At 43.4% G+C, this 12,878-nt stretch overlaps 1 protein-coding gene across 1 annotated transcript in view; it reads left to right on the top strand.

Moving 5' to 3' along the window:
- The window catches only part of CDYL2 (chromodomain Y like 2), a 109,606-nt gene that overhangs the window by 87,717 nt on the left and 9,011 nt on the right, over positions 1-12,878 (top strand). The window contains exon 4 of the mRNA XM_075940014.1: positions 5,695-5,867. Coding sequence (XP_075796129.1) covers positions 5,695-5,867 — 173 coding nt within the window. The remainder of the gene's footprint in view (positions 1-5,694; positions 5,868-12,878) is intronic.

The raw sequence follows: 12,878 nt of genomic DNA, 5'->3' as shown, positions 1-12,878 counted from the left end.
AGAGAAATTTCAAAAAAACCACAGGACCTGGTAGTAATGGGGAGTAGAGGGACTTAAACTATCAAGACATCTGTTCAAAAAGTAATTTGGCAAAATTCTTGGAATGTATAAGGCACGACTTTTTGTTCCCAAAAATGGAGGAAATGCCCTAAGATGGCAGTCTCCCTGGTTATGTCTACACTTGCACCCTAGTTCGAACTAGGGATGCAAATGCAGGCATTCGAAATAGTCAATGAAGCGGGGATTTATGGCACTCGGAGTAACACGCTGGCGAGATCATGCTAATGAAGTGCGGGATATTTAAATCCCCGCTTCATTGACTATTTCGAATGCCTGCATTTGCATCCCTAGTTCGAACTAGGGTGCAAGTATAAACATAGTCAGAATCAAGTCTAAGGGTAACGGGGTAGAATTGGAAGCGAATCTAAAGGTTGAAGGCATTTGGGGCGAAGGTCAGCATGAAGTAATGCTTTCACAGTTTTAATGGAAGGAATGAATGAGAGCAGCAGAATAAGGATAATGAACTTCAAACTTGTCGAACTGATGGGTAAGGTCTCATGGGAAGGAAATCTAAGGAAAAAAGGAGTTCAGGAGAGCCATCAGTTTCTCAAGTAAACAATATTAAAAGCACAACTGCAAACTATGCTGAGATGAAGGAAAGACAGGTAAGAGGCCAATTTGGTTCTCTCAGGAGCTCTTTAATGACCTTAAAAATGAAAAAAATCCTAAAAAAAGTAAAAATGCTGGCAAAATGCTTAGGAAGAATATAAAAGGATAACATGCTCATATATAGGACTGCACTACAGTCTACACTACAGGACAAAGTTGAATTAAGTAGCTTAACTCGACTTTTGGCGCTGTCCATACTGCAGGAAGTTGAAGGAAGAATACTCTTCCTTCGACTTCCCTTATGCCTAGTGAAAGCAGGGTTACCGACTGGCATTGACTGGAGTGCCCCTCTCACTTTGAATTAGCTGTCTTCCCTAGACAGCCAATTTGAACCCTGGAAGATTGACAGCAGCAGCTTCACTCTTCCTCTGCAGTGGAGACATACTCATAGGGAACAAAATAAGAGATTAACACATAAAATAAGGTTCACATAGCATAAAACACACATTAGGAGAAAGAGAAGCTTAGGAAAATATAGATTCTCTGCTTATCCGAGATAAAGAGCTAATAACTGATGACATTGAAAAAGTAAAGGTGTTTAATGCCTATTTTGCATCAGTCTTCACCAGAAAGGTTACATGGTAACCACATACTCAACGCATGGGAAGAATACAAGCCAAAATATGGAAAGATTAGGTTAAAATACGTCAGTAAGTCAGATATGCTCAGTTCAACATAGCCAGATGAAATTTATTTTAGGGTACTTAAGGAACTAGCTGAAGCAATCTCAGAACTATTAGCAATTATCTTTGAACTCCTGGAGCACAGGTGAGGTCCCATAAGCCCAGAGAATGGCAAATATAGTATCTTTACAAGAGGAACCTAAGACCCTGGAGACTTATAGAACAGCCAGTCTAATTTCAACACCTGGAAAGATAGTGGAATAAATTATTAATCAATTGGCAAGCACCTTGAGAATAAAAGACTTATAAAAACAGCCAGCATGGATTTGTCAGGAAATCATGCTAAACCAACCTAATTTCTTTCTTTGACAGAGTTAGTAGCTTAGTAGACAAGGAGAAGCAACAAATGTGTTATACCTGGATTTTAATAAGGCTTTTCACACAGTCTCACATGACATTCTCATAATAAAACTGGGGAAAAGAGGTCTAAATGAAGTTACTATAAGGCAGCTGTACAAATGGCTAAAACACTTTACTCAGAAAGTAGTTGTAGTTCACTGTTAAATTCTCAAGAGCATCTAGTGGGGTCATCCAGAGGTCATTACTCTGGTACTATTCAATACTTTCATTAATTATTTGACTAATGGAGTGAAAAAAGTGTACTTATGAAATTTACAATGACACCTATCTGGGAGGGGCTGCAAGGAGTTTGAAGGACAGGATTAGAATTCAAAATTATTTTGACAAACTAGAATATTGATCTGAATTCAACAAGAGCAAAGTACTTCACTTAGGAAAAAAAGATCTATAAAACTATAAAATGGGAAATAATTGGATAGGCAGTAGTACAGTTGGAAAGGATCTGGGGGTTATATTGGATCACAGGTTGAATGGGTCAACAAAGTAATGCAGCTGCACAAAAGGCTAATATTCTGCAATGTAGAAACAGGTGAGTCATATGTAAGGCATGGGATGTAACTATCCTGTTCTGCTCAGCACTAGAGTCTTTAGCAGAAGTGGTGTCCCCCATTCTGGAGGACAAGATGCAGATGCAGACCAAGATGTAGACAAACTGGGGAGAGTCCAAAGTAGAGCAACAAAAATGCTGAAAGATCTAGAACACCCGACTTAAGAGGAGAGGTTTAAAAAAAAAAAAACCATGCGTATATGTAGATTTGACAAAAGATGACTGAGGAGGGACCTGATAACAGTCTGCAGACGTTAAGGGCTGCTGTGAAGCCAACTGTGAACACTTGTTCGCTGAAGGTCAGATAGGAAGTAACAGGCTTACTCTACAGCAACGGTGATTTAGGGGAAAAATTAACTATAAGGGTAGTTAAGCTTTCCAGGGAGATTTCAGAACCTCCAGTGGTGGGGATTCTGCAAACAGTTTGTACAAGCCTGTCAGGGCCAGACTAGGTGTACTTGGTCCTGCCACAGTACAAGGGCTGGACTTGATTTCTCAAAGTCCCTTCAACAAGCCCTTCATTTCTGTGATTCTATCCATTTAAGTCTAAATCTAGAAATATTTCTTATGGGGGAGGGGAAATGAAGCAATCCAGATATACATGTCTGGGCTAAGAGCAAAGCAAATATTTGAAGGATAACATCAAGAAAGAGAAAAATTGTAAACATATGGGGATAGAAACATTACATTTGAATATCAGGGAGAACTAACTGACAAGAGAGTTATATCCTATTATCATATCTGAAGTAAAACTCCTCATTATGATTATCAGGAAATTTTGCTTCTAATTTGGCCACAAAAGATGTCAAGTAATTTATAGAATCTGCAAAGGAAACATTGGAAATCTCAATGTCGGGGACACATAAAACATTAGAAAATAGACTAAAGAGAACAGTCCTATAATAGCAAGGAGTTAGACCTGTCAATCCAATAGGGGTTGAACTTGCACAGTTGTATATCTTCTGAAATAAATGTTCATCTTTGACCAGGTCTAAAATCACATGCACAAACATTGAGTACATTGTTCTCCCTTCACAACTACAATAAAATTTTCATATGCTATTCTCCCCAGCTGCATTTTTGCATGTGTGTATTAGTACTCTGAAAAGGACTGAGGCTGTGCCTCCATGATGTAAGCATGAATTGCACTCACAAAATTGGTTCTACCATTTCTGTACATGAATTTTAGCTACACAGCTAAGAATTTCTACCTGACTTGCACCCACACTCAAGACTGTAAGCATCTGAATATGCACCTACAAAAGGGAGGTTTCACCTTCTGAAAACCTACCCTGCCATTTCTCACATCCAACTTTTATACACACTAGAATTCAGATCTTTGTATTTGCACATGCAAATCAGATAATGCCACACGACATGATTTGCACAAATGCAATTTGTTCCCATAAATCATTGAATGTGAGTGCACAAAGAGCCCAGAAAAAGACTTATGCACAAAATTGCACTTGCATTTAGTGAGGTTTTTTTTAAAAAAAAAAAAGATATGGAATACAGGCAGTCCCCGGGTTACGTACAAGATAGGGACTGTAGGTTTGTTCTTAAGTTGAATCTGTATGTAAGTCGGAACTGGCGTCCAGATTCAGCCGCTGCTGAAACTGACCGCCAGTTCTGACTTAGATACAGATTCAACTTAAGAACCCCAAGCGTCCCCAATTCAGCTGCTGCTGAAACTGACCTGCAGCAGCTGAATCAGGACGCCTGGGATAGAGCAGCTGGGGTGCTGCCGGGTTGGTCCAGTAATGCCCAGAGCAGCGCTGCGGGACCAACCGGCAGCGCCCCAGCTGCTCTGCCCCAGGGTCCACAACAAAAGCCTTGTCTGCTGGGGGGGGCACACTAGCTGCGCCTGCCCGCCCCCCCCAGCAGACCAGGGACACGGGGAGCAAAGCCGCAGCGGCAGCGGGACCCCGCCACCGCTGCAGGCTTTGCTCCCGGTGTCCCTGGTCTGCTGGGGACCGTCTCCAGCAGACCAGAGATACCGGGAGCAAAGCTGCAGCCGCGGCACGGTCCCGCGCCTCTGAGGCTTTGCCAAAGCAAAGCCTCAGAAGTGCGGGAACCCGCCGCTGCTGCGGCTTTGCTCCCGGTGCCCCTGGTCTGCTAGAGACGGTCCCCAGCAGACCAGGGGCAACGGGAGCAGCTTTTCTCACCCCGGAGGTCGAGGTGGTGGGACCGCTGCCTGCGAGCTCCGGGGCGAGAAAGCCCCGTTCGTAAGTGCAGATCCGACATAAGTCGGGGACTGCCTGTAGTACATATCTTTACAACACTTCAGAGATGTAAAGCACTTTGCAAATATTAAGTAGCAAAAAGTAGTAGTTGCCACCTCAACATTTTATTTCTCTACATGTGTTACTCATCAGATCAATTTTACTGTCTTCAAACATTTACCTGTACATCCAAATCTTTCAGTATGCATGAGAGCAGAATTCAGCCCATCATGCTTAGGGTCTTCAATTGGAAAGGAACTTAAATATGTACAAAAGTTTAAGCATGTAAGTAGCTGTGCTGAATGAAATCACAGTCCCACTGAAATCAATAGCAAAATTTTCATTGATTTAAATAGGCAGGATTTCACACACAGAAGTCAATACAAGTAATAATCAACAGGGCTATTCACATGCTTAAAGTTACATATGTGCTTACACATCTGGCTCAATCAGGGCCATAGTGTAGACTACCTGCAGAAATTCATTAAATACTATTCCCCTTTTAGAAATGATTAGGAAAGATGTTTTTGCAAGAATAATAGCCTCTAATTTCAACACAGGTATGTCAAGGTCAAAGATTTGTGACTACTGTTTATGAATAATTTGATCTCATAGTAAATCAAGCAGTACATTAGTCATCTTTCTAGTGGCTTTTATTACAATAGCATTGGTAGACTTTAAAAGTGTCACTGACCATAGTGCTATAAACAATGAATTATCCATAAATCTGCATTTCAAGTTTTATTGTTCCACCTGATTGAGTCAGACTGCACTAGCTGAACTGATGGAAGAACTAAAGGCCAGGGTTTATATATTTCACTCAAACACAGAGCTTACCATGCTACTGCTGTGGTAACCTCTTTAACACTACAATGATGTACATCATGTTTTTAAAAAACAAAGGTCATAAAAGCAAAATAAAAGCTATTTGAAATCTACTAAATATCAAAAGAATGACACAATTTATGTAAGCAGAATCTCCCGTCAGTTAAGCAAACACCTTCTTGTCAAAAATGGATCTGAATTACTGCATGTCTGTAAAACACTTCAAAGATATAAGGACTTTGTAAACACTAACTCTTGTAATACAAAGTACTTAAGTTCCAATGTCCAAAATATACATCTCTAACAACAAATATGGTTTTGTAAAGCAAGAGAGAAATTATCTTGCAAAGGCATGCATGTCGAATTGTTTACTTTTCTTTATCCACAGATCATGAAGGAAGTTCGGAGAGCATTGTGCAATGCATCAGCTGATGACAGTAAACTCTTACTTCTCAGCGCAGTGGGAAGTGTATTCTGTAGTGGCCTAGATTACTCATATTTAATTGGCAGGTTATCCAATGACAGAAGAAAAGAGAGCACTAGGATTGCAGAAGCTATAAGGTGACCCAAGCTTACATATGATCTCTAAATTATGAAATACAGTGTATGATTTCAAAGATATGTCAGGTCCAAGAGTGTTGTATATTTAAGTGTTGATTGTATGCTAATTAGTCTTTCACATACACAACAAGAAAAAGGAATGGGTTTCCTGTAGCAATTCCTTATGAGACAAAACTCTTGTTTCTTGTAATACCTCAGTATATCTAATATTTTTAAAAATATTCTTCCTCCAGAATGTAACTTTGTTTTTTTTAAATTAGCTGTGGCTTCATGTTTTAACATTGTTCCTCGAAGCCAGACGTTTTACTTGTTTCGGTTTTCATCATTTTAATGAGTTTCATTACAAATAGGGATCTATGATTTAGTCATGTTATATTAATATAGCAAGCTTCTAATGTAGTTCAGATCTTTATTAGAAAAGTTCCTGATATTTTTCTTACTTTAAAATCACAATTTATATGTAAATGAAGTTCTGTTTCCATAACTAAAATATGGTCTTGCTTAACATATCAGATTATTTTAATAGAAATCCAGGCTTTATGAAGTGCTCTCTATAAATCAGTCTACATTATAAACCATCAAATGTTCCTATTATCCACAATGATATAAATATGTGGCCAGATCTTTTTAGCTGGTGTATATCAGTGTTACTCCATTCAAGTCCATAGAACTACATCTTATCACACCAGCTGAGGACCTAGCTTAGACTTTTTATTTCCCACAAATATGCATTCCTCTTTTGAGAGCTTTTCAATTTTCAGTTGTTATGAGGCAGTCCAACTAAAGGGAATGGTTTGCTATAGATCTGGACTTCAGCTATATTAGGAAAACTTGTTTAGGTTCAGTGATAGAAATGTAGCCGTGTTAGTCTGGGGTAGTTGAAGCAAAATGCAGGACAATGTAGCACTTTAAAGACTAACAAGATGGTTTATTAGATGATGAGCTTTCGTGGGCCAGACCCACTTCCTCAGATCTGAGGAAGTGGGTCTGGCCCACGAAAGCTCATCATCTAATAAACCATCTTGTTAGTCTTTAAAGTGCTACATTGTCCTGCATTTTGTTTAGGTTCAGTAGTTTCATGATCTGAATTAACAGAATTATCTAACAGAAGCGAAGTCATTTAAATTACCTCAGTTTGTTGGTTGTCAATGTTTTGGCTACTGCTAGGACTATTGAAAGTTTCAGGGCAACTATTCTTATAATCGTTAGGCTCCCAGCAGTCACTTCTTTTGGGCCATGTCTACACTAACGTGGAAGGTCAAATTAAGATATGCAACTCCATTTATGTAATTAACATAACTGGAGTCTATATGCCTTGTTTCGAGTTTCCCCATTGTCCCCACAGCGGGAAGCCGATAGGAACAAATGTTCCCATCAGCTTCTCTTACTCCTCACAGAAACAGGAGTACCAGATTCTGACAGGGCTGCCCTCCGAGTTTGATTTAGTGAGTCTTAACTAGATTCACTAAATTGAACTCTGGAAGATCAATCACAGCAGCGTTGATCTTCCGTTTACTAAAGACATGGCTTTGGACAGAGATCTGCATCTCACTCCATCCTGGCTCAAAAGCTACACAGTGCCCTGCCCACACTGATCTCCCCAGCAAGCCAGACTGCCAAAAAGGCCAGAGTTGGTGCTTTGGTTTCTCCCATCTACCATCTGTGTATTGCCATTAGCTATAAGTTATCGCACAGCTCATTCTAAGTAGGAACATGTATTCATAAGATAAAAGCTTTACAGGGAACATGTTAACAATAAAAGAACCTACATGCAGGCTAAAAAGCTTAACAGAGTTCCTCCCAACTCCAACCTTGAGCTCTCATCAGTCCTTCAAAACCTACAACTTGGTTTTCCCTGTGGTAAAGTTCATAACTGTCTCAGATGCAAAAGCAGAATCTCAACTGCAGTACAGTTGTTTCTTTATATAGGTTGTGCCTGTGATCTGCAGTCTCTTGGAGCAGAAAAACATTAGACAATTACTCATTCCTAAAGTCATAGCTTCAAAAGTCTAGATTTTGGCATAACTGGAAGTGTGGAGTTTGCATTAACCTCTCCCTCTCATTTCCTGGGGAATACCTCACACTTCATGTCCCAAAGTCCATTCTTGTCTTGCACTTTTTTAGTGAAGTTCTTTGAACTCCCAGGCCTCACATCATATCTGTCTCCTGGAGAGGTTACAAACAATCCCAGCTCACTAGATTTTGTAAAATTTGGATTGAAATAAAATGGACTGCAAAGAGACTTCACCTTAATTCAGTAAGGTCTCCCAAGAACTCACAGGAAATTGCCATATCTGTCACAACTATCGCAGTAGAATTTGGCTACTTCTATCAGGGTACGTCTACACTACAACGTTAATTCGAACTAACTTAGTTCGAATTAGTTAATTCGAACTAAGCTAATTCGAACTAACGGATCCAAACTAAAAAACTAGTTCGAATTAGCGTTTTGCTAATTCGAACTAGCATGTCCACATTAAGTGGACCCTGAACCGGGGTTAAGGATGGCCGGAAGCAGTGCCGGCAGGGCATCAGAGGAGGACTTAGAGCGTGGAGCTGCTGTCTCAGGCTAGCCGAGGGCTGTGCTTAAAGGGTCCCGACCCCCACCCTGAACAGACAGTTCTCAGGGGTGCCCCGCTTGCAAAGCAGTCCTGTCTTGGAGTGCCCGGACTACCCACACTGGGCACATCACAGCACTCGGCTGCCATCTGGGGAGAGGGGGCAATTGGGGGGCTGCAGGAGAGCTTCCACCCCCAGAAGCCCACAGAGCCAGCCCAGTCCTCCCCATCGGGGGCTCGTGCCCCATTCCTCCCTCACTTCCTTCCACTTACTCTTCCCTAGCCCCTCTTCTTGATGTACAAAATAAAGATAACGTGTCTTCCAAAATGGAATCTGTCTTTATTGAACAAAACTGGGGGAGACTGGGAAAAGGAGATGGGAGAGGGGAAGAGAGAGGCTGGGAGAGGGGAGGGCAACTAAAATGATCAGAGGTTGGGAACAGGTCCAATATGAAGAGAGGCTAAACAGACTGGGACTTTTCAGCTTAGAAAAGAGGAGATGGAGAGAGGACAGGATAGAGATCTTTAAAAGCAGGAGTTGGGTGGAGAGGGTGCATACAGAAAAGTTCTTCATTAGTTCCCATAAAGAAGGACTAGAGGACACCAAAGGAAAGGAATGGGTAGCAGGCTTCAAACTAGTAACAGAAAGTTGTTCTTCACAAAGCAAAGAGTTAACCTGTGGAACTCTTTGCTGCAGGAGGCTGTGAAGGCTAGAACTAGAACAGAGTTTAAAGAGAAGTGAGATCAAGTCATGGAGGCTGGGTCCATGGAGTGGTATTAGCCAGGGGGTAGGAGTAGTGTCCCTGCCCAAGGTTTGTGGAAGGCTGGAGAGGGATGGCACGAGATAAATGGCTTGGTCACTGTCTTCGGTCCATCCCCTCCAGGGTCCCTAGGGTTGGCCGCTGTCTGCAGACAGGCTACTGGACTAGATGGACCTTTGGTCTGACCGAGGACGGCCATTGTAAGCTCAGGGCTCAGGGTCGGGAGTCTCAGTGGACCCCCTTGATTCTCTTGCACACCTGCTCCTGGGTGGCCAGGCTGGCAGCTCTCCTGCCCTAGCCGGCCACTTTCCTGTGCCTAGTGCGGAGATCGTGGACGAGGTCCACAATGTCCGCATTAGCCAAGGCGGGTGACCACCTGTTGCGGTCCCAGGCAAGCTCCCGGGAGCCGCCAGCCTGGTCCCGGGAAGAGGGGGAGGGATGGGGGGCATCGGGTGGGTGGCTAGAAGCGTGTCAGGTGCAGGGTGTGCACCGTAGCCAGCCCATGCCCCTTTAAGGGGTCCGGGGCCGGGAGGGGGGCAGACGAGTTTCCCTGGTGTTGGCCAGAGTGGCCACCAGGGAAACCTGGGGAGGGCTAGCCTCCCACTAGTTCAAATTAAGGGGCTACACACCCCTTAATTCGAACTAGCTAGTTCGAACTAGGCTTAATCCTCGAGGAATGAGGATTACCTAGTTCAAACTAAGCACTCCGTTAGTTCGAATTAAATTCGAACTAACGGAGCGCTAGTGTAGCGCCTATGAAAGTTAGTTCGAACTAACGTCCATTAGTTCGAACTAACTTTGTAGTGTAGACATACCCTCAGATATTTCAAAACTCCAAATAGAGAAAAATGAACTTCTTGTAAATTTAGTTATATAATAATGTGACTTACATTTTCCAAAGTGTCTTGTGACTCTGAAAACTCCTGAAAGGAGCCAGTGTTCCCTCTAAACTGCAGGGCAGCACAGATTCACAAGTGATTAATCAGCCCCACTCAGTCAGATGCTCAGGGCTCCTTACAAGGAGCTGAAAAACTGGGCGGGGCTAATTAATAACCTGTGAAGCTGTGCTGCCGCACAGTTTAGAGGGAACACTGCTGATTGATCCTGTATGAGGGATTTTGACAGACCAGGGTAGGTAATTTCTGGCTCCTCTGCTGCGAGTCCCACCCCCTACCCTGCCCTCCCACCTGAATTCCTGGCTCCTCCTCCCCACACAGCCCAACTGAGCTGCATACTGGCTGCTGCTGTCCCCCTACTACAGCCCAGCTTACTCACATGTTGCTCGCAACCTCTCCCCGCCCCAACAGCACATTGGGATTCTGATCGTGGACACAGATGTTGCTGGATCAAAGAGTTCCAGTTTGCCGAGGTGCAACCTGAACTGGAAGGGACCTCGAGAGGTCATCAGTTCCAGTCCCCTGCCCTCACGGCAGGGCCACGCACCATCTAGATCATCCCTGATAGATGTCTATCCAACTTGCTCTTAAATATCTCCAGCGATGTAGATTCCACAACCTCCTTACAAAATTTATTCCAGTGTTTAACCACCCTGACAAGAAGTTTTTCCAAATGTCCAACCTAAACCTCCCTTGCTTCAGTTTAAGCCCGTTGCTTCTAGTCCTATCAGAGGCCAAAGAAAACAATTTTTTCCCTCCTTCTTGTAACACCCTTTCAGATACTTAAAAACTGCTATCATGTCCCCTCTCAGTCTTCTCTTTTCTAAACTAAACAAGCCTGATTCTTTCAATCTTCCCTCATAGGTCATATTTTCTAGACCTTTAATCAAAGGGTATAGAAATATGGCCCTGTATAAATTACTCAATGAAATCTGATGGGTGCCTCATATAGGGCCCGACCACAAACAGTGGCGTCAATAGGATTGTTATTTCAAATGGGTGTGGCTTAAGTCCCTTTTGCCATCCGTTCTTATACTGAAATCAGTAGTAGTCTCACAATAACATTATTCCTATCAACAAGAACGTCAGATTCTGGCGAAGTGCGATTAGATTTTATGAACCTGGAAATACAATATTCTTAAACTTTTAACTGTCAGTGCTTTCCTGTTGTTCAATCACTCCCTGAGCAGGAAGCAGCAGCTAACTGACTGACAAAATAACACTGTAGTCTGAGAGAAAAATTGCTTTGTCAGGGGTTAGAGTGCACCAATGTGTAGTGATTCACCTGTGTCCATTCTTTGTACAGCTGAGAGTGGAATGTGTGGAGTATTCCAGAAGAATACTCACAGTTTATTTCTTCTGTCTGTGCTAGAGCTCCCCTGTGTTAATCACAGCCTAAAACAATGGGATTGCAGTATATTTGTTTCAGAGGTCCTGATCCTGCAGTGAGAACACAGCACCTGTGGCATGCTCATTGCAAGATTCAGAAGTGCACACAAAGGCCCTATTTGATTTTTCCTTGAAGTCATAAAAAGCCTTCCAAAGATAACATTTCCCCCTTTCACTGTAATACGTCCCATTGTGCAACCGTGTTTATGGCTTTCAGTGCAAGTCTAGGAACGTCCTGAATCGAAACCAAGATTCTCTCCCCCGGTAACTAAGCATACAATCTTAGAGGACAGAAATGTGAGAGACCATGAGAAGCTTCAGGAATTAAGTCATCTGTACTCACATAGCTGCCCTTTGAAGACAGAACAGAAAGATGGGATAAGTAGGTGGTCACATGCTTCATAGATTCTATAGTCTGAGCACACTGCATACACCTTAGGCTTCGTGTACCTCCATTCCCCCCCAAACTCTGTGTGCCACCCTCTATTTCAGAGTTAGCACAACTTCTCATGCCAGGGGTTCTGGACATCCTCCATGTCCCCAACCCACCAGACCTTTGTCTCCCATTCTGCTTCCTTTTGCAGACTCTCCCATTCACCACATGCCAGCAGGTTGTGGGTTCCCTACCCTATATCTGCCTCCCACTATGCCAATGTCCCCCTCTGGCAGGTGCTTTGTGTGGCCTTTTATTCCCCCTTGCTAGGAATGTCCCCAGTCTCCCCTCTATCACAATCCAGAGACTGTTTGCACCCCGCATTCCCAGGTTTCTGTGAAGCCCCCAGTTCCCCTCCTTCTCCAGGATGTGTGTGTGTGTCCCACCCCATCTGACTTCCCCTCTCTCTCCTCCTCCCTCCCGCGCACTCTGGGTTCCTGCTTCGTTCATCACCATCGATCCCCACCGCCTCACTACCTTGCAGGTTCCCGCAGTGTGTCCTCATCAAGTCCCTGTTGCTTTTCACCACCCCTTCAAACAATTCATCCCCTCACTGCTGGATCCCTACTTTCCACTCACCCCAGTATCCTCCAGATCCCTGCTCCCCCACACCAATCCATGCCTCTCTCACCACCGCTGCCCATTCATCTGCTCTGCACTGCTTCTCACCTCCCCAATCCTGCTCCTGCCCCATCCAGGTTGGCATTTCCCACTCGTGCTCTGCTCTCCTGGGCCCTCACTTTCTCCTTGTAAGCCTGCCTTGTTTTTGCCAGGTTGCCAACTCTCTCTCCACACGTTAAGTTTAGCTGCTGTCTCTGATCTGTGGAGGCAGTCACACAGGGCACCGAGCAGTCTGGGATTCTTGACTTTTCTCTGCATAAGGTTCTCCCAGTTTCTCCTCTGTTACCAAAAAATCCCCAATAAGTATGTGCCCATTGGTGCCCAGAATATTCTCTGAAACTGATCATTGTTGT

This window comes from Pelodiscus sinensis, chromosome 12, assembly GCF_049634645.1.
Source record: "Pelodiscus sinensis isolate JC-2024 chromosome 12, ASM4963464v1, whole genome shotgun sequence".
Lineage (NCBI taxonomy): Eukaryota > Metazoa > Chordata > Testudines > Trionychidae > Pelodiscus > Pelodiscus sinensis.
Note: the sequence above shows the minus strand (reverse complement) of the source record. Positions and strands in the feature narration are given on the sequence as shown.